We start from the raw sequence: 22,437 nt of genomic DNA on the forward strand, positions 1-22,437 counted from the left end.
AGGGAGACTTTTGCCCTCCCCCTCTCCACCCGCCCCCCAGATTTCGCTCCAGTTAACCCTCTGAGGACCGGGGAGCGAGATCGCTGCCTCCTGCAATCCTGTGGCCACCTGCGCGCTGCAGAGCTGCCTTCCCTCTTTTTTTTATCTTTTTTTTTAAAAGATATTTATTAAGGTTTTAAAGGTTACAAAAAGAAAAAAGAGGGAACGCCAAGTTAAACAAAAAACAAGACAATGCATAAAAACAAACAAGAAAAAAAAATGACAAAAAATACAATTAAAAAACAAATCAAACCTTTCCATAACCTTATCTTTCATTTGCTTATTTCCTTGGCCTCCTCACCCCCCCCTTTTTTGTAGATATTTCAGCAAATCCTTTCCATCTTTGTTTTTATCCTAATAATTTATCTTGATATACTATAATTTTACATTCTCTTCTTTCGCTAATTAACAATCCATTTTTACTTAGCCCTTTATAACATTTCTGCTAAAACCACATAACTTCATTCCAGCCTCCTTCTAAGCTTCCTTAATTTTACAATGTTTCTGTAAGTAAACTTTAAATTTCTTACAATCTTCTTCCACCAACTCTTCTCCCTGGTCTCGGATTCTGCCAGTCATTTCCGCCAGTTCCATGTAGTCCATCACCTTCATCTGCCATTCTTCCCAGATGGGTAGATCTTGTGTCTTCCAGTACTTTGCAATAAGTATTCTTGCTGCTGCTGTAGCATACATAAAGAAAGTTCTATCCTTCCTTGGCACCAATTGGCCGACCAAGCCCAGGAGAAAGGCCTCTGGTTTCTTCAGAAAGGTATATTTAAATACCTTTTTCATTTCATTATAGATCATCTCCCAGAAAGTCTTAATCCTTGGGCATGTCCACCAAAGGTGAAAAAATGTACCTTCTGTCTCTTTACATTTCCAACCAGAGCTGCCTTCCCTCGTCCGGAAAGCTTGGAAATTGCGGAGAACTTTGACGCACCGCTGGATCACTTTTTTCTGCTTGTTGCAGCAAGTTGTAACTCGCCGGACTAGCGAGCTGCATGGTTTTTAATTGGATTTTTATTTTTTACGCACGCACACAGGAGACTAGGAATAAATAAGACAATTGATGGGATAGCTCGGTTGGTAAAGCATGAGACTCTTCCAAAAAATAAAAATTATTTTCCAGTTTATACATTTCACCATTCACAATCATCTTAACATTTCGAAACTTGACTTCCTCCCCCACTCTTTCCGCAGTTCCTTAATTTTATTTTTTAATATCTTCTGCATATCCAAATCAACTTAATTTGCTCATTTATTCATCCACTTCAAATATATACTCTTACGAAACTGCAGGTCATTACAATAACCATGCCAGTGTTTACAATTTGTCTGTAAATATTCAACGAACCATTTACATTCTTTTATAAAAATGTTCGTTATCTTGATTTCTTATTCTTCCAGTAAGTTTTGCCATTTCTGCATATTCCGTAAATTTTAGATCCATTCTTCCTTTGCCAGGACTCTGCTACTTTCCATTTGGGGGTAAGGAACATTCTTGCCGCTGTAGTAGCATACATGAATAACTTTCTATATAGTTTACGTAGTTCTATCCCTATAATTCCCAAAAGAATTGCTGCATAGTTTTGAATTGGAAAAAAATAATTTCACACACACACACACACAAACAAGAGACTAGGAATAAATGGGCAATTGATAGGATTGGTAAAGCATGAGACTTCGTCTCAGGGTCTTCGAGTCTCATGTTAGGCAAACGATTCCTGCATTGTAGGGGTCCCTTTCCAATTCTATGATACATTATTTGTGCTCAGTCGGCAGAGCATGAGGCTTTTAATCTCAGCTTCGTGAGTTTGAGCCCCATGTTGGCCAAAAAGATCCCTGTGTTGGACTTGATGACACCAGGGATCCCTTCCCGCTCCACAATTCTACATGATTCTTGAAATATACTTCGAGTCAAGAGTGGATTTCATGCTCTTTATTCAGCTCATAGTGGTGAGGAGGAATGGAAGTTTCCCCAAAGTATCTGCTTTATATACATTATTTACACAATGGGCTGCATGTGATTGGCTAATTCCTGAATTCTCCTGTAAGCCAATCAGGTTGTGGATTCACTTCCATCTGGAGCTGGATTGGGTGGCTCCTGCCGACCAATCATACTGCTGCATTGTTCTAGCACCAATCAGACTGCTGCATTTTGGATCCTATTGTTCTAGGACCAATCAGACTGCTGCATTTTGGATCCTATTCAACTCAGTACATAACAATTCTATGCTTCCAAAACAAAAAGAGGTTGCAAAGAGCTCCGAAAGGACCTCTTCAAACTGGGTGAATGGGTGGTAAAATATGTGCACGTGTGTATGCATATTACACTGATCCTGGTCCAACTGCACTGGCTGCCAGTTAGTTTCCAGTCCCAATTGAAAGTGCTGGTTTTGACCTACAAAGCCTTAAAACAGCTCAGGACCGCAATACCTCAAGGACAGCCTCTCCCAGTACGATCCAGACTCTGTGATCATCACCCGAAGCCCTGCTTCATGTGAAGTCTGGAGGGTAGCAACATGAGAACTGGGCCTTTTCTGCAGTGGCTCCCCATTTGAGTAATGCTCTCCCCAGGGACGCTCACCTGGCGCCTTCATAATATATCTTTAGGCACCAGGCGGAAATGTTCCACTTCTCCCTGGCCTTTGGCTAAGTAAACAATATATGGCCTTTTAAATGTGTTTGGGGGGGGGAGGATTATTGGTTTGTTTTAGTTTTATTATGTATTTTGTGTTCTAGTTTTTGTATTTCTATGTATTTTACTTATGCTTTTCAGGTTTGTACATTTAACTAATTTTACAATCCTTTTAATATTTCAAACCTTGACTTCCTTCCCCCACTTTCTGCAATTCCTTAAAAAAGTTTGTTGTCTTGATTTCTTATTCTTCCGATAAGTTTCGCAATTTCTGCATAGTCCATACATTTTTGTATCCGTTCCTCTTTTGCTGGGATTGTGTGTGGGGTTTTTTTGTTTGTTTTGGTTTTCTTAGGTTGCGAACCTCCCTGTCATCCTCAGATGAAGGGCAGTATACAAATTTGATAAAAACTGATAAATGATAATAATATGTGTGTGTTTAATCTCTCTCTCCCAAAACAAAAAACACACATGCAGCGGTGTAGCGTGGGTTGTCAGCACCCGGGGCAAGGCAAGTAATTTGCGCCCCCAAACCCCTAACCTGCCGCCGCTGCCAGCTTCTTCTTGCTGCTGCCTGGGCTGGGGTATTTACGGTAAGGTAGCCGTGGCGGCGGCGGGTCCGTGTCAGGTGATCTGAGGTGAGTTGCCGCTGGCGCTGCCGCCCAAAGGACGCCGCTTGCCCAGAGGAGGAGGAGGGCAGAGAGGCGAGGAAAATGCAACATGTCCCAGCAGCTGCAGCAGCGGCGGGGCTGTGAGGAGGGGCTGCCTGGCGCGCCCTCCGCGGCCCTGACGCGCGGGGACCGCGGCCAGCGCTGAGAGCCGCTGCCTGCCGGACGCCTTCAGTCCGGACGCGCGCACAGCTCGTCGGTTCCGCGAGACATGGAGCTCTGCTATAGCCTGCGCCCGAGGCTCTTCGGCGACTCTGGAGGCGGCGAGCGCGCCCCCCCAGATGTTGCGCCCAGTGTGGCCGGCCCCCCTGCACCCCCCACGCTACGCCACTGCACACATGACATGAAGAAAGTGGACAGAGGATTTCCCCCCGTCTCACCGATAAACTGGTCCCAAGATCAAAACAAAAAATTCCTTCCAGTAGCACCTTAAAGACAAACTAAGTTAGTTCTAGGTATGAGCTTTCGGGTGCATGCACACTTCTTCAGCTGCATGCACACGAAAGCTCATACCTAGAACTAACTTAGGTGGTCTTTAAGGTGCTACTGGAAGGAATTTTTTGTTTTGACTATGGCAGACCAACACGGCTACCTATCTGTAACTGGTCCCAAGATGTTAATGGACTTTGCAAGATGTTTCTGTCTTTGCAGCCAAATACAGAGCTGGGTGGCTGGGTGACAGACATCAGGAGGCACCCTTTGCGCAATTGCGCCCGCAGCTTGCAACAGCACGTTTTATTATTCTTATTCTTGCTCAAGGAGTTAAAGGCAAAGACTCAGTGCTTCCTAGAAAGAACCCAGTTGTTTTATTTTTTCGAAGTGAGCACCGGATCTCAGCTGCATGCAAGCGCTTCCTCTGCTGGCCCCGCCCGGAGATGCGATTTCCAAATGTTGTTTCTTGGCAGGCGCCGGAGGAGCAGGAAGAGTTGGCTGGGCTTGCAGGAGGAGCAAGGCTCGGAGGGCGGCCGTTGCCTGCGGGGCGCCTGGGCCGGGGAAGGGGAGGAAAAGGCGCAAGGTGACTCAGAGGGAAGGGGGTGGGGAATGGATTTGCACCTTCGTCCCGCTGAGTTTTAAGGCTGGACGGGAATTGGCTCCAGCCTCCAGCCACTCTGGTTAGCGAGGCGCCCTGGACTTGCAAGATCTCAGAAAATGTGCGTTTCAGTGGCTTCAGCAGCTTGGAGTTGGGCTTAGTTACAGCTATTCCTGCATTCATAGAATCATAGCATTGCAGAGTTGGAAAGGGAAACCCCGGGGTCATCTAGTCCAACCCCCGGGAATGCAGGATACTCAGCTAAAGGATCCAGGACAGATGGTCACCCAACCCCCTGGGTTGCAGGGGGTTGGACTATGATTCTGAAGGAGGGCTGAGTGGTTGTGGGGCTGGCTGGGAGGGAGGGGGAGAGTTTGAGTTGCTGCCAACTTGGAGGGCTGAAAGGTAAAGGGACCCCTGACCATTAGGTCCAGTCGTGGCCGACTCTGGGGTTGCGGCGCTCATCTCGCTTTATTGGCCGAGGGAGCCGGCGTACAGCTTCCGGGTCATGTGGCTAACATGAGTAAGCCGCTTCTGGCGAACCAGATCAGCGCACGGAAATGCCGTTTACCTTCCCGCCAGAGCGGCACCTATTTATCTACTTGCACTTTGACGTGCTTTTGAACTGCTAGGTTGGCAGGAGCAGGGACCGAGCAACGGGAGCTCACCCCGTTGGTGGGATTCGAATCGCCGACCTTCTTATTGGCAAGCCCTAGGCTCTGTGGTTTAACCCACAGCACCACCCGTGTCTCCTTGGAGGGTTTAGAAAGTGGGTTAGCACAATTCATGGAGAGCTCTGTCAATGGCTACCAGCCAAGATGGCTGTGTCTTGCACCTGCGGTCAGTGCTTCTGAACACCTGGAAACTGCAGGAAGGGAGAGGGCTCTCGTGCTCAGATCCTGCTTGCATCCGGTCAGCCACTGTGAGAACAGGATGCTGGACTCGATGGGCCCCTGGTCTGATCCAGATTCAGGGCCCTTCTTACGTTTCCAGAAGGGGCAGCAAGGCAGAAAGGATGGGTGGGGACTCTGAATGCTGGCAATCCCAACTGGGGAGAATATAATATTTTACTTTCCTGTTATTTCTGCTGCTTTGAATGCGTCGCTTGTATTTGGCTTCCTTCTGTCATGTTTTTGGATTGCTTTACCTGATCATAGAATCACAGAGTTGGAAGGGACCCGGAAGGTCCTCTAGCCCAACCCTCTGCAATGCATGTTGCCCGATGCGGTGCTCGAACCCACAACCCGGAGATGAAGAGTCTCATACTCTACCAATGATCCCGACTGATATTTTGAGATTCCACCCCCCCCTTAAGAATATAAAGCGGTGTAAAAATGAAATAACAATGATATAGCGCTTTTGTGCTCAGGTCCTGCTTGTGAGTTTCAGCAGAAAGTTCACCTGTTCGCCTGGCGCCAGGCGAAAATGTTCCTCCTCAGCCAGGCCTTTGGCTGATTTGTATTCTATAGCCTTTGAAATGCATTTGTGAGAAGGGAAGGAGTTTTTGTTTTGAACTATTTACTTGTGTTTTATCTCGTATTTTTATCCTGTGAACAGCCCTGCCAGCCTGTGAGGAAGGGTGGCATTTAAATCTAACAGATAAATAAATAAAAAGTTAAATGTTGCTCAGGATGTTGGACTGATCTTGTACAGTGGTACCTCAGGTTACAGACGCTTCAGGTTACAGACTCTGCTAACCCAGAAATAGTACAGTTAGGAACTTTGCTTCAGGATGAGAACAGAAATTGTGTGGTGGCAGCGGAAGGCCCCATTAACTAAAGTGGTCCATCAGGTTAAGAACAGTTTCAGGTTAAGAACGGACCTCCAGAACAAATTAAGTTCTTAACCCGAGGCACCACTGTAGTTATTTTGGGAGACAATAATCAGGCATCCGCACATGACCAGTCAAACAAAGTTGATATTGAAGAATCATTGCTTTGACACGGGTGATCTTTGCATCTTCCAGTACACTGGCATTAGTTCACCTGTCTTCCCAAGAGATGTGCAAAAAAAATTCAAGGAGTTGGAGATGGCGTTTATAACTCTCTCTCCCCTCTCTGCTCCCCTCCAGGAACAACCCTGCCCCACCACTGGCGGGTCTCCTTGCTTCCCTCTCGTCGCCCATTGAATCCCCGAAGATCTGCACTCTGGAGAAAGGCAGTGGCCTTGTGGGATAGGCCGGGGGTTCCAAGAGAGACCTGGAGGACCAAAATGTCTCTCTTTGCTGTGAACGCGTTGGGAGGACGTGTTTCTGAACTGTGGAAGGACATGGCAGGGTTGGAGCTGAAGGGCGCAGAGGTCGGCATCTGGGTCCCGGCTGCTGCCGAGCTGAGAGAGCACTTAGGGATAAAAACAGAAGATCCAGATCCATCGGAGGTGATAGACCAATTGGGCAATGGGCAGGACGGGGGCCCCCACGTCGTTCAGGCTGGGAGTATCGGGGAATTCCTGCAGGGGTCCACAGATCCGCCTGTCACTCTGAACTCAAAGGAGGACTTGTTGCAGTGCTGGGAGGCCCAGTGGCAGGAGTTCCTGAGGAAACTGAAGCCTCCTAGCCCGGAACAGGGGACCCCCCAGTCGCCGGAAGAGCCCAGCGTCTGGGACGACGCTAAGTCCTTCCTGGCCTCCTTCGAGCATGTGGCCGAAGCCTGCCGCTGGCCACGCGAGGAGTGGGCGGCCCGGCTCCTGCCGGCCCTCGGCGGCGATGCGCAGCAGACTTTCGTCAAACTGGAGTCTCGGGACTGGAAGAACTACCAGAAGGTGAAGGCTGCCATCCTGCGGGCCGCAGCCCTGAGGACGGAGAAGCAGAGGCAGCGCTTCCGGCGCTTCTGCTACCAGGAGGCCGGCGGCCCCCGAGAGGCTTACAGCCGGCTCCAGGAGTGCTGCCGGCAGTGGCTGAAGGCCGAGAAGGCGACCAAGGAGCAGATCCTGGAGTTGCTGGTCCTGGAGCAGTTCCTGGCCATCCTGCCGCCCGAAGTCCAGGGCTGGGTGAAGGAGCGGGGCCCCGAGACCTGCGCCCAGGCTGTGATCCTGGCCGAGTTTTTCCTCCAGAGGAAGGAACAGTTGGAATGGGGGCCACGCCGAATGAGGGAGGTTGGTTTGTGCCTCATAAGAGCAGGGCATTGTGGCCATCACTCAGGGTCCTCGGACGTTTCACCGTCTACTGATCCCTGTGCCACCACTTTATTTCTCACTGCCACCACCCAGGCCCTACGTGGTACAATACTGAGTCCAGTCAGGGTTAAGTTGGAACATAAACTTCTGTTTATTTATTCCAGTTTAAGGAAGGGACGTGGGTAGCGCTGTGGGTTAAACCACAGAGCCTAGGACTTGCCGATCAGAAGGTCGGCAGTTCGAATCCCCGTGACGGGGTGAGCTCCTGTTGTTCGGTCCCTGCTCCTGCCAACCTAGCAGTTCGAAAGCAGGTCAAGAGTGCAAGTAGATAAATAGGCGGGAAGGTAAACAGTGTTTCCATGTGCTGCTCTGGTTTGCCAGAAGCGGCTTAGTCATGCCAGTAAAGCGAGATGAGTGCCGCAACCCCAGAGTCGGTCACGACTGGACCGAATGGTTAGGGGTCCCTTTACTTTTACCTAACAAGCGTGTGGTTTCATAAACGGTCTCAGTCGATTACAGTCATACCTCGGGATGAATACGCTTCGGGTTAGGCAAATCGCGTTGAGCTCCGTGGTGACCCGGAAGTAACGGAGCACGTTAGTTCCGGGTTTCAGCGTGCGCGCATGCGCAGACCATCAAAATGACATCACGCGCATGCGCAGAAGCACCGAAACGTGACCCGCAGACACACTGACACGGGTTACGTTGTTTCGGGATGCAAACGGGGCTCTGGAACGGATCCTGTTCGCATCCCGAGGTACCACTGTACAATCATGGGATGCCTATCCAGACCTATAACTTCCGCTACCTGCTCTCACTCACTAAACCACCTCTCAGATATTTACTTGTCTTCCTAGCTCCTAACTGTTCCTGACTCAACTTATTGCACTACACTAACTCAACCTCCCCACAGAGTCTATCCCAATTCACTCCCACTCCCACTCCAACCACCCAACTCCCAACAAACTCCTCTATTTGCCCCTCCCAGAGCTGGTTTTATAGTCCCTCTGACTCCACCTCCCTGGGTTCTGATTGGCTAACTTGTTTAACTATTTCACCTCCAGCACTTATATGTTAACGTCACAGGCATGTGGTGTGGTGGAAAGGACCAGTGGTATTTTCGTTTGAGGGCAGCTGGCAAGGTGGCTTCATGGGGTGGCGGCGTGGATCACCCTGTGGCAGGGGGAGTCGTCCTGGATACTTGTTGGACTCTGGCTCTCATCAGCCCCATGCATTGTGGCCGGCAGTGGAGGATGATGGGAGTTGGAGTCCGATCCCATCTCAGGGGTCACGGCAAGTTCGCCAGGAGATCAATGCCACGCAGCTAAACAGAAGAAGCTGACAAAGACTGGGTCAAGACTATTGGCCCAGGAAATCATAGGATTATTGTTGTTGTTTAGTCGTTTAGTCGTGTCTGACTCTTTGCGACCCCATGGACCAGAGCACGCCAGGCACTCCTGTCTTCCACTCATGTTTGTAGCTTCGAGAACACTGTCCAACCATCTCGTCCTCTGTCATCCCCTTCTCCTTGTGCCCTCCATCTTTCCCAACATCAGGGTCTTTTCCAGGGAGTCTTCTCTTCTCATGAGGTGGCCAAAGTCTTGGAGCCTCAGCTTCAGGATCTGTCCTTCCAGTGAGCACTCAGGGCTGATTTCCTTATAGGATTATAGAGTTGTGGATTAATGTTCATCTTCTCCTTCTGGCAAAGGAAGGTGGGGAACCTCATCAAATCTCAGAGGGGGCCATTGGTGTCAGCACTTTGGAAAGATGGAGGATCCTTCCCCACAAATGGGGGCTTCGGGGGGGGGGAGGCCTTGGCTCTTGCCATAATGCGGCAGCCAGACTGGTGACCAGGAGTGGCCACTGATACCATATAACACCGGTCCTGAAAGACCTACATTGGCTCCCAGTACGTTTCCAAGCACAATTCAAAGTGTTGGTGCTGACCTTTAAAGCCCTAAATGGCCTTGGTCCAGTGTACCTGAAGGAGCGTCTCCACCCCCATCGTTCTGCCCGGACACTGAGGTCCAGCACCAAGGGCCTTCTGGCAGTTCTCTCACTGCGAGAAGTGAGGTTACAGGGAACCAGGCAGAGGGCCTTCTCGGTGGTGGCACCCGCCCTGTGGAATGCCCTCCCACTAGATATCAAGGAAAAAAAGAATTATCTGACTTTTAGAAGACATCTGAAGGCAGCCCTGTTTAGGGAAGTTTTTAATGTTTGATGTTTTATTGTGTTTTTAATATTTTGTTGGGAGCCGCCCAGAGTGGCTGGGGAAACCCAGCCAGGTGGGCGGAGTATAAATAAATTATTATTATTATTATTATTATTATTATTATTATTATTATTATTATCATCATCATCATCATTATTATCATCATCATTTCTTCTCAAATCCGAATTTCCTTCCTCTTGAGGAATCCAGTTCATTTTATCCCTTAGAATGCTAAACAGTAGGATGACCACCCTCTCTGCATTTCTCTCAGAAAAGGAGGTGAAAGGAGGAAATGTGCTCTCTGCACCCAGAACAAAGCAACATCTGAGGGGAATTGCAGAACTGTAGGGCTGGAAGGAACACAAGGGTCATTTAGTCTGACCACAAGCATCCATGGCAGAAATCTAAACTTGATCAAACGTGGCAGATGGCCATCTGACCTCTGCTTAAAAACCTCCAAGGAAGGAGATGATGTGAGCATGTGCAGAAACAAATGAGTTCAAAAGGTTCCCTACCCCATGTGTCAGTATTGAACTGTTTAGCATCTCTGGCGTTTTCCCTCCCTTCCCCCCCCCCCCCGCTCAGTGTTCCTTCAACCTGGAGTCCCCAGGTGTTAGTGGGCTACAAAGCCCATCATCCACTGTTTAGCCCAGCAGTCAAGGACGATGGGATTTGTAGTCCACCCACATCTGGGGACTTGTGGCTGAAGAACACTGTGCCGGGTGACCCTTTTTTATTTTAAACAAGAGAAGCCGGGGATTGAACCTGTGGCATTCTGCTTGCCCAGCTGATCTCAAGGGCTCTTCTGATCTCATCCCCTTCCTGCTCCAAGCCTGAAGGGCCTCTTTGCTGTCATTTCAGCCATTTGTGGACCCGTCTGTGAGTTCCCCAGCGGCAGACGCTAGGCCGGGGCAGCTGTGCCGTGAAATCAAGCGAGAGGAAGAGGAGGAGGAGGATGCTGTCAATGTGACCTCACATGGTAAGCAGTGGTCTTCATTTCTGGGATGCTGCAAATCTCCTGGAGAGCCCTCAGTGGTTCGTTTCTTTATTTGTCAACTCCGCACGACTTCCCCTCCTCTCCCGGTGTGACAGAGAAGGGGAAACGGGGGTTCTTGCAGCTTTTTCCTGTTTTGCAAGGCTCGTTGAATTACCGTATTGTTCGCTCTATAGGACGCACTGGACCACAAGACGCACCTAGTTTTTAGAGGGGGAAATCAAGAAAAAAAATTATTTCCCCCCCCCCCAGCCCCAAAGAGCAGCGGACAGGCTGCGCGCAACCTGTCCACTTCTCCCAGAGCTTCTCTTTTTTAAAAAAAAATAAATTTTTTATTAATTTCCACATTTTTTAACATAAACAAAAACAACATAAAAACAAACACAAAAACTCATATTTTCTTAACCTTATTTCCATAACCCTCTTTTCCCGGACTTCCCCATACCTTTCCCTTTTTGCATCCTTAATTTTAAACCATTATTCAGCAACCCTTCTTAACCAATTAAATGTAAATTCATTCTCTTTTTCAATTCCACCCTAAAATTAAACACAATTTTCCGCTGCAATTCTACGTCTTCTTTTCCCTCGGCATTTTAGCACTCCTCAATTTTATAATAGTTCTTAAGATACATCTTAAATTTCTTCCAATCTTCTTCCACAGTCTCTTTCTCTTGGTCGCGGATTCTGCCGGTCATTTCTGCCAAACTCCCAGAGCTTCTCGGGGCTGCGGGGGAAGCCCAGGTTTCCCCCAAGCCCCAAAGAGCAAAGAAGCCAAGACAGCCAGCGGGATAAACCTCTGCAGCCAGGAGCTAAACCTCTCCAGCGAGGCTAAAGAAGCGTGGCTAAAGAAGCCAAGGTAGTGAGCGCAATCCATCCTGCTCGCTGCCTTGGCTTCCTCTTTAGCCTTGCCCAGCCTCTCCAGCCGGGGGAGGCTGCGCGCGGCTATGGCAATACCCCCACCTCCCCCAAAAGCCCACCCTTTAAGGAGCGTGCGGCTCCTGCGGGCTTTTCTACGAGGAGGGAGAAGGGACTGACTGGCCGCGTCAGTCCCTTCTCCCTCCTGGGGAAAAGCCCGCAATAGCCATGCAAAGCTTGTGTGCGGCTCTTGGGGGATTTTCCTACTTGCCTCCCCGCTGCATTCGCTCCATAAGATGCACAGACTTTTCCCCTTAGTTTTTAAGAGGGGAAAAGTGCAACCTATGGAGTGAAAAATACGGTGCCACCTTTGGAAGACGTCTGGTGCACCTTTCGCTATTCTCCGTCTTTCTCCTTTTTCGAGCAGGTAGAAGGCAAAGGAGACTAAGCTTGGGGGGCAGAGAGACCCCAGAGCAGTTGGTGGCTGTGGGGCAATACGAGGCCTCGAGGTGGAGGGAAGAAGACGACATCTCCCAGCCTCGTTACAGTAGTCATGGAGGCGAGATTTGGCCCAGGCCTGACTTCCAGCAGGAACCTGACGGAGGGGAGACGCTGGAGGAATCTGTGCCTCACAGGAGAAGCGGGCTGAGAGAGAGCCAGGAGAGAGGTCAGGAGACATTTTCAAGTCCATCAGTAGCAGAATACCCTTTTCTGTGAGCAGGAGGTTCCCAGTTTGATCTCTGGCATTGCCAGTTATTTCTTATACCATGGTAAAGGTAAAGGGACCCCTGAGCATTAGGTCCAGTCGCGGGCGACTCTGGGGTTGCAGCGTTCATCTCACTTTACTGGCCAAGGGAGCCGGCATACAGCTTCCGGGTCATGTGGCCAGCATGACTAAGCCGCTTCTGGCAAACCAGAGCAGCCCACGGAAACGCTGTTTACCTTCCCGCCAGAGCGGTACCTATTTATCTACTTGCACTTTGAAGTGCTTTCGAACTGCTAGGTTGGCAGGAGCAGCGACCGAGCAACGGGAGCTCACCCCTCGGCGCTGGATCTCAGTGTCTGGGCTGAGCGATGGGGGTGGAGACACTCCTTTGGGTTTTCTGGGCCGAGGCCATTTAGGACTTTAAAGGTCAGCACCAACACTTTGAATTGTGCTCGGAAACGTACTGGGAGCCAATGCAGATCTCTCAGGACCGGTGTTATGTGGTCCCAGCGGCCACTCCCAGTCACCAGTCTAGGTGCCGCATTCTAGATTAATTGCAGTTTCTGGGGCACCTTCAAAGGTAGCCCCACGTAGAGCGCGTTGCAGTAGTCCAAGCAGGAAATATTTGTTTACGATTATCACTTTGTAAAAATAAAATGTAAATAAATGTATAAAATATAGAAGGAGGAGGAGGAGGAGAAGATAGACACTGGTTGCCCATCTACTACTGGGGGAAAAATATGTGGGGAGTTTTGTGCCCCTTTTCCTTGTTATATTGTGTTCTGTTTTCTAATACCCCTGCCACACTGTGTTATAGGGCTCCACCGTTGCATTGAAGGGGATATGGACAGCCTGGGTGGATGGGAAGCTTTAAGCATGCTGAGAAGGCATGGAATGGAGTATCCCCAAGAGTATCCTCCACACACGGCGACGTTTTGCATCTGTCTAATAGCCATCCAGGTTCACGCAGGCATGAATCTCTTCTCTTCTTCTTCTCGACAGGTTACGGAGCAGAAAATGAGTGCGGGAAGAGGAGCCAACTGTGGGAAGGCCCTGCACTAGCGGAACATTCCGGAAGGGGGCAGAGAGAGCTGGGTTCCGAGAGCGAGGACCAGGAGGTCGACGAGCAGCTGCTCCGGCGGAAGAGGCGGAGGAGGAATCGCTGGGTGGGCCAGGTGAGCATGGACAAACCTCAGCACCAGCAGAGCACGGAGGCAGTCAACGGAAGCCTTTCCGCCATGCACCTCAGGCCAGCCTTTTGCTTGCTGGACGTCATGGAAGGGGACCTTCCCGAACCAGGGACCCCAAAGAAGCGGCGGCGGAAGCCCAACTGGAACATGGAGGAGAAGACGCTGCTGTACAAGCTGGTGGTGGCGAACAAGGAGGCGGCGCTGGGCCTCGTCCCCGGGAGCAGGGCAGCCGCACGGCAGGCGGCGTTCTTTGTGGCCGCGGGCAAGAGGGTGTCTGCGCTGGGCTACTACGAGAGGTCAGGCCTCGCCACCCGCAAGAGGTGGAACGACACGTATGGGAACATCCGGAAGAGGGTTAGGGCCTACCGGCGGCAGGGCCTGCCGTTCGACAAAGCGGTGGAGAAAGCCGTGAGGCCCGAAGAGGCGGTCATCCGCCCGCTGCTCTACCGGAAGCGGGTTAAGGCCACCGGATCGGGTGCCGCGAACCGTGAATGTCTGCCACATAGTGGTGAGTTGGAAGAGGGTGCTGTTGTGCTTTTAACTTTTTAGTACTTTTATCGTCTGGCTTTATGTTTTAGTTGCTGCAACTATATCTATATATGATAGATTAAATTAAATTTTAGGTTCACATAGCAGCGTAATATATAAAAGCTCCTGGACTTCACTCCTCCCCTTTGTGGATCTTATTGTTAATCCTTTCCATCTGCATCTTTTATAATACAGTCATACCTTGGTTGTCAAATTTAATCCATTCCAGGAGTCCATTTGACTCCCGGAACTGTTTGAAAACAAAGGCACAACTTCCGATTGGCTGCAGGAGCTTCCAGCACTCAATTGGAAGCCGTGTAAGCCGCGTCAGATGTTTGGCTTCTGAAAACTGTTTGAAAACCGGAACACAGTGTTATCTACCCCTCCTGCTGCAACCAGCTCCCATCCTCCTCCCTGTTCTCCCAGAACCAGAAGAGGCATGAAAAGGGCAGAGGAGGGGTTGGCTGTCCGCAGGTGCAGTCTCAGATTGCTTGGGAAAACGCCTGGAGAAGAGGAGACACAGTCCCTGTGGGAAGGCAGGTGAGGAGATTTCACCCCTCCCATTCCAAGAATCTGCTGATGTTCTCTGCTGATTCTCCAGAGAGGAAGGGGGCGGTTTCTGCTCACTACTTATTCCGCTCCAGCCTCACATCAAAGATAGAGACTGAGTGTTAGAGAGAGAGAGTGTGTTATCTCTGTATAGATAAGGTTGCTGCTAAGAGCAGCTGCAGACACTCAGTGCAGTTCAGCTTCTCCATTTAGCTCTGTATATAGTTGTGTATGATAGTTGTAGATAGAATAAAAGTAGTTATTCTACAGAGCTGTTCTCCGAGTGGTTTATGCTCTGCTGTACTCTGCTGTGCAATGACTGTCTTCGGGAGTGAATCTGGTGCTCACAGCTCTGAGTTGTGAGTCCACAACACTTTGACCTGTTCCTGTGCAGAAGGTGGTCTCTGGAAGTGCTGGCCCAGTCGGGGCTGAAGTGGATGAGTCCAGTCAGCGGCACTGGCTCAAGGGCGATGCTGACAGCAGGGACCAGCTTCATGAGAGCGACACCTGAGTTGCTGTGCTCCGTAGGCCTGACACTCCTGTGTGGATCCTGTTTGCTAATAAAGAGTTGTTGTTCTTTAATTTTATTTGTAATTTTCAGATATATACATTTCACTGATTTTACATTCATTTTGACATTTTAAAACTTGACTTCCTTCCCCCCCTTTCTGTGGTTCCTTAAATTTACTTTTAATATCTTCTGCATATCCAAATTAACTTATTTATTTATCTTCTGTATATATATACGGTAGCTGCAGGTTATTACAGTTATCCTGCCAGTGTTTTTATCTGTTTACAATTTATCTGTACATATTCAACAAACCATTTCCATTCTTTTATAAAAAGTTTTCAACAAACCATTTCCATTCTTTTATAAAAAGTTTATCTTGATTTCTTATTCTTCCAGTAAGTTTTGCCATTTCTGCATACAGTGGTGCCCTGCAAGACGAACGCCTCGCAAGACGGAAAACCCGCTAGACGAAAGGGTTTTCCGTTTTGGAGGCGCTCCGCAAAACGAATTTCCTTATGGGCTTGCTTCGCAAGACGAAAATGTCTTGCGAGTTCCTGCGGGTTTTTTTCCCTTCCCCCCCTTTTCCTAAGCCGCTAAGCCGCTTAGCAGCTGATCCGCTGATAAGCCGTTTAACAGCTGATTGCTAAAAGCCGCTAAACCGCTAATAGCGCTAATCCGCTAAGCTGTCAATGGGCTTGCTTCGCAAGACGAAAAAACCGCTAAACGAAGAGCCTCACAGAACGGATTAATTTCGTCTTGCGAGGCACCACTGTATTCCGTAAGTTTTTGTATCCATTCTTCCTTTCCTGGGACTTCTTTCCATTTTTCGGCAAGTAACCTTCTTGCCGCTGTAGTCACATACATGAATAACTTTCTATACAATTTAGGTAGTTCTATCCCTATAATTGAAGCTACCAGCATGAGTTTGACCAAACTGCGGGAGGCAGTGGAAGACAGGAGTGCCTGGCGTGCTCTGGTCCAGGGGGTCACGAAGAGTCGGACACGACTAAACAGCAACAACAACAACAATCCCTATAATTCCCAAAAGAAAAGTTTCTGGGGTTTTTTTACAAACGTTATTTTAAACATCCTTTTCATTTCATTGTACAGTGGTACCTCGGGTTAAGAACTTAATTCATTCTGGAGGTCCGTTCTTAACCTGAAACTGTTCTTAACCTGAAGCACCACTTTAGTTAATGGGGCCTCCCGCTGCTGCTGCACAATTTCTGTTCTCATCCTGAAGCAAAGTTCTTAACCCGAGGTACTGTTTCTGGGTTAGCGGAGTCTGTAACCTGCGTCTGTAACCCGAGGTACCACTGTATATCATTCCCCAGTAAGCCTTAACCTAGTAACAAGACCACCACATATGATAAAAAGAACCTTGCTAATAAAGAGTTAAGTCTCGCTTGCTGGGTGTGATTTACTGCAGGCTGGCTCCTGCAAAGACTTTGTGCATCTTTACAATCTGAGGCAGGATGGGTGTGTAGCTTGGCCTCCACCTAACCAGGCCCTCCTCTTTCGTTCCAGCCCTGCCAGAGGACCCCACAGACTCGGAGGACGACTCCACGCCCCCCACCTCAGATGGAGAACACTCGCCAGCTACAAAGGGGCGGCTGAAGGCTTCGTCAGGAGCCGGCCTTCGTCTTAGAGGCAGCTTGCCGGCACAGCCACATTCTCCAGCCGCCCAGGAGTGCAGTGGCATGGAAAGATGAACACTGCTGTTGAGAAGACTGGGGCCGGATAGGGACCTTCAGCAGTCGGCTGACCCCGTAACAAATTTTGGGTGCTCCTAGCTTGCTGTTCTCCAAGGAAATCTCAGTTGGATGTTTTCGGTGCAATCCTGCCACCGAGTTAACTGGACACAGCGGAGGCTGGGGACCTTTACCCCAGCAAACGGTGCTGCAGCATTGCACCTTTTCAGCAGCACTTCTGCCGCTGGTGGGATCAGACTAGATGGCCCTTGGGGTCCCTTCCAAATCTACATTTCTAGAGTTATTATTCCCAGGGATTGTGAATGCAACAACCCTGATTTCTCCCTCCTCGTTTTTCCTTCGCACGTTTAATTTTTATTTACTTTTCTTCCTGTTTCCTTATTTGCTACATTTCACTGAACTGTGGTTTCGATCAAATAATAAGAACTTAAAAAAAAAAAAAAAACCCTACATAAATCACTGCCACCTTGGATATTTAAATATCAGTTGTAATTTGAGAAAATGTGCATGGAGCGAACTATGCAACAGGAAATGAATTGGTTTTAAATCTCTCGGGTAAGAATAAATGTAATTTAACCAAGTTTGTTTGTTTTTTAACAGGCTTCTGTTTGTTTTGTGTTCAATGAAATGTTCCTATTTTGTCATTTAGATTTTTAGGGGTTGCAATCCTACAGGATAGATTTTCAAGCACTTTATCTACTTGGCTGTAACAGATCCTTTTCTATACTTCTTAAATCTTTATATATATATATATATATATAAAGAAAAGTTGAAAAAGAAATAGAGTTGGGTATCATTAGCAGACAGGCGTCTCACTCAGATGTTTTAAGGTAGACTTTCCAGTACAGCCCTCAATCCAGATCAGTCCAATGGCCAGTGTAGACCAGCATCCTGTTTTCACAGTGGCCAACCAGATGCCTGAGGGAAACCCAGAATCAGGATTCGAACACAAGAGCACACTCCCCTCTTTGGGTTTCCAGCAATAGCCCTCTCCCCCAGAAATTTGTCTATTCCTCTTTTATTTATTATTATTCTCTTCTTATTACCGAGTTTCAGTATTACGAAAACGGTTCCGAAATTGCTGTGCCAAATACAAATCCAGTTGCTTGTAGGCCAAGAGAAAACAAAAGTAGGCAAGTTTAAACAACGGAAACCATAAGCACTTCACTGCAGCATTGCAATACGGCGGAAAGTGATTAAGTGCTTTGCTTATGTTTTCTGAGATGGGTGGGTGCAAAAGGTAAATGTCAAAATATAAAGACCAAAATATTATTATTTTTTTTTTAAAAAAAGATTAATCCTTGCAGATTCTTGTATTTTAAAGCCACCCATACTAGCAGTGATCACTGCCTCCTGTGGCAGTGAGTTCCATTCATGCAATTAAACTAATTCATGGAGGATAATGCTAGCAGTGACCAAAAGGCATGGTAGCTATGTTCTGCCTCCACTGTACCCCGCCCAGTTTTGGCCACCACTGGCATGGTAACGCCATCCCACCCGAGAACCTGTTTAGGTTATGCCAGGGCTGAGGTACAAGCAGGTTTCAAGGACCGCCTCTCCCCCATATGAACCAACATGGACCCTGCAATCATCATCTGAGGGCCGCCTTCGTGTGCCTCCTCCACGAGACGTCCGGAGGGTGGCAACGCGAGAACAGGGCCTTTTCTGTGGTGGCTCCCCATTTGTGGCATGCTCTCCTCAGGGAGGCTAACCTGGCACCTTCTTTACATCGGCACCAGGCAAAAACATTCCTCTTCTCCCAGGCCTTTGCTTCACTAGCCAACCCATGGCCATTGTCAGAGGGCTTGTGATTTTTGATCCCAGGATGATGGCAGTACAGTCATACTTCACGTTACGGATGCTTCAGGTTGTGTTTTTTCGGGTTACGGACCCGCCAAAACCTGGAAGTACCAGAACGGGTTACTTCCGGGTTTCGGCGGTCACGCTTTGTGCATGCGCAGAAGCGCCAAATTGCAACCCGCGCAGGCGCACCGCTGCAGGTTGCGAACATGCATCCCGCACAGATCACGTTCGCAACCCGAGCGTCCACTGTACAGTGGTACCTCGGGTTACATACGCTTCAGGTTACAGACTCCACTAACCCAGAAATAGTACCTCGGGTTAAGAACTTTGCTTCAGGATGAGAACAGAAATCGTGCTCCGGCGGTGCGGCAACAGCGGGAGGCCCCATTAGCTAAAGTGGTACCTCAGGTTAAGAACAGTTTCAGGTTAAGAACGGACCTCCGGAACGAATTAAGTACTTAACCTGAGGTACCACTGTATAGAAATTTAATAAATGAAGAAATAAACAGCATCCACTGTATAGAAATTTAATAAATGAACAAATAAACGTTAACACCCATCAGCCCTTAGGCCAATGGTCAGGGATAATGAAAACTGAAGTTCAGCGTCATCTGGATGAGACAAAGGCTACTGACCCTTGGATTATGTATTCTACAGGAAAAAAGTACAAGATCCCTGGTCCCGACCTAAGGAAGGCATTGACATGCCCCAGAAAAGAGTCTGCAGATTTGCTCCACATTTACATGCACTAGTAAACAGGGCCATTTGCAAAGTTTAGAAATACTGCTAGCACATTTGCAAAGCTAAGCAGGGTCAGATACGGTTTCAAATTGGATGGGCGACAGCATGTTGAAATTCCTGCAATTCAGGGGGTTGGACTACCTGACCCTCGGTAATTTAAATAGAGAACACATGACACTCTTCAGCATGTCTTTTCCTCCAGGGTTATGCAGACATCCAAAAAAATAAATAAAAAATAGCATTTTCTGTAATAGCTGACGATCTGTATCAATTTTTTGTATTGTTCTTTATTGTGCTCTAATTGTCACAAATCACATCAATATTTTTAAAAATGAAATGGTGATATACAAATATATTCTATCAATCAATCGGTCTTGTAGCAACGGGGAGATGCTCCACAGGTCGAACTGCCGGTCGAACTCAGGCCTGTGGCCCGGGTGCGAAATGCCAGTGGGCAATTTTACAGCCAAACCTCACTCCTAAATTAATCGTAGGGATGTGAATTTCTGGGACATGTATGAATAAAGGGAGAAAGGCATTAATCCATTTAAATGGCAGAGGGAATTTGTGCCACGATAGATGTGGGATCTTAAAACAGCTTCTATAAAATGATGGATTTGTACCAAAAAGTGTTGTGGGGAGGGGAGAGTGTTTGGGGAGATCTGTCATGACCGTGGGTAGGCAAACTAAGGCCCAGGGCCCAGATCCGTCCCAATCACCTTCTAAATTTGGCCCACAGATGGTACAGGAATCAGCGTGTTTTTACATGAGTAGAATGTGTCCTTTTATTTAAAATGCATCTCTGGGTTTGTGGGGCATAGAAATTTGTTCATTTCCCCCCAGAAAAAATATAGTCCGGCCCCCCACAGGGTCTGAGGGACAGTGGACCAACCCGCTGCTGAAAAAGTTTGCTGACCCCTGGTCAAGACCCTCATCAATTTCCAAGTGGTTCATGGGAGAAAAGGTTTAGGGACCACTGACTTGGAAGACATTTCTGATTAATCCCCACCTCCCCTCAAAAGACAATCCTCTTTGCCCTTCCGACACCTCAGATCTTTATTTTTAGGACCCATCTTATTCTGTGATTCGTAAGTTGCTTTAAAGTCTCATGGGCCAATAAGTGAGTGTTTCTGGCTGTTAACCAAAAGGTTGGTGGTTCGAGCCCACCTAAGGATGGCTTGGGGCAGAATTCCTGAGCAAAATGACCCTTACGATTCTATGATTCTAACTGTGTTTTATTTGTTATAATCCACACTGGGATTCCCGATTCTTCTCACAGAGCCACAGTTCCCAGAGTGCTTTAACAATCAGTTCTTCTTTACAGGGACCTTCACGACTGGCAGCTCTGTAAGGAGAATTTGGGGTCTCCTAACAAATTTCAGTGAGGCAGTGAGAGATTTTACTTTCTTGGGCTCCATGATCACTGCAGATGGTGACAGCAGTCACGAAATTAAAAGACGCCTGCTCCTTGGGATAAAGGCGATGGCAAACCTAGACAGCATCTTGAGAAGTAGAGACATCACCTTGCCAACAAAGGTCCGTATAGTTAAAGCTATGGTTTTCCCAGTAGTGATGTATGGAAGTGAGAGCTGGACCATAAAGAAGGCTGATCGCCAAAGAATTGATGCTTTTGAATTATGGTGCTGGAGGAGACTCTTGAGAGTCCCATGGACTGCAAGAAGATCCAACCTCTCCATTCTGAAGGAAATCAGTCCTGAGTGCTCACTGGAAGGACAGATTGTGAAGCTGAGGCTCCAGTACTTTGGCCACCTCATGAGAAGAGAAGACTCCCTGGAGAAGACCCTGATGTTGGGAAAGATGGAGGGCACAAGGAGAAGGGGGCGACAGAGGACGAGATGGTTGGATAGTGTTTTCGAGGTTACCAGCATGAGTCTGACCAAGCTGCGGGGGGCAGTGGAGGACAGGAGTGCCTGGCGTTCTCTGGTCCATGGGGTCACGAAGAGTCGGACACGACTAAACGACTAAACAACAAAACAACAACAACAACAAATTTCAGCTAGATGCATTAATTTGCCTATTACTAAACGGTAATGACGACAACACATTTTCAGTAAGTTCAGTAACACGTTTCAGTTAAGTGTACACATCAATTATGAGAGGCGTTTAGAGCTGCCCCCCTCACAGAACTACAATTCCCAGACTGGTTTCATGGTCAGTCTTCACAGGGAACTGGGAATTGTAGCTCTCTGATGGGAACAGACGCTCTCCTAACAACTCTCTGCTACGAATTTTAAAAGTGGCATTGTGGTGATTGGTGTGGACTCCATTCAAACGAGGGGGAGCCCCACAAGAATCTCAGCCAATAGCAGCTCTCTCATGTTGATTAGAATTCGATACAGTCAATACTGGCCACTCTAGAATGGCCAGCTTGGTGTAGTGGTTAAGAGCGATAGACTCGTAATCTGGTGAACTGGGTTCGCGTCTCCGCTCCTCCACCTGCAGCTGCTGGGTGACCCTGGGCCAGTCACACTTCTCTGAAGTCTCTCAGCCCCACTCACCTCACAGAGTGTTTGTTGTGGGGGAGGAAGGGAAAGGAGAATGTTAGCCGCTTTGAGACTCCTTCGGGTAGTGATAAAGCGGGATATCAAATCCAAACTCTTCTTCTTCTTCTAGAATTAACTCGGGGATTGTGCTGTGACTACAGTTCAGCTGTCCACCAACTCCAACCAAGGAGCATGTAGTTTAAGAAAACCAGAGGGAAACCAGTTCAGCTCCAAGTCATTCTGCACCCCTGGCTTTTCTGTCGTTTCTCTGCTGTGTGGATTCTTTGATGTTTAGTAACAATGGTCTTCCAATTACAGATAGGTAGCCGTGTTGGTCTGCCATAGTCAAAACAAAAAAATTCCTTCCAGTAGCACCTTAAAGACCAACTAAGTCAGTTCCAAGAACTAAGAACTAAGTCAGTTCCAATACCAAGAACTGACTTAGTTGGTCTTTAAGGTGCTACTGGAAGGAATTTTTTTGTTTTGACAATGGTCTTCCAAGAAAAACTCCTTCTGTACACAAGGCTTTTATACGGGTTTTCCCTGGCGTAGCGCTTTCTGTAGTAATAATAATTTATTATTTGTACCCCGCCCATCTGGCTGGGTTTCCCCAGCCACTCTGGGTGGCTTCCACAAAGACCAA

At 48.2% G+C, this 22,437-nt stretch overlaps 1 protein-coding gene across 3 annotated transcripts; it reads left to right on the top strand.

Moving 5' to 3' along the window:
- Positions 1-4,199: 4,199 nt before the first annotated feature.
- Positions 4,200-17,998, top strand: LOC307207080 (uncharacterized protein). Of its 3 annotated transcripts, none has more exons than XM_079960786.1 (6): positions 4,200-4,360; positions 6,447-7,468; positions 10,563-10,680; positions 11,975-12,217; positions 13,259-13,954; positions 16,562-17,994. In XM_079960786.1, the coding sequence occupies exons 1-6, from the start codon at positions 4,234-4,236 to the stop codon at positions 16,744-16,746; spliced, it is 2,391 nt and encodes a 796-aa protein (XP_079816912.1). In that variant the 5' UTR covers positions 4,200-4,233; the 3' UTR covers positions 16,747-17,994. The 3 variants fall into 3 exon arrangements, with proteins under 3 accessions (XP_079816912.1, XP_079816913.1, XP_079816914.1); XM_079960787.1 differs by having other exon boundaries at positions 11,978-12,217; positions 16,562-17,993; XM_079960788.1 differs by lacking the exon at positions 11,975-12,217 and having other exon boundaries at positions 16,562-17,998.
- The last annotated feature ends 4,439 nt before the right edge of the window (positions 17,999-22,437 follow it).

The sequence above is a fragment of the Podarcis cretensis genome (genome assembly GCF_951804945.1).
Source record: "Podarcis cretensis genome assembly, chromosome: 2".
Taxonomy (NCBI): Eukaryota; Metazoa; Chordata; class Lepidosauria; order Squamata; family Lacertidae; genus Podarcis; species Podarcis cretensis.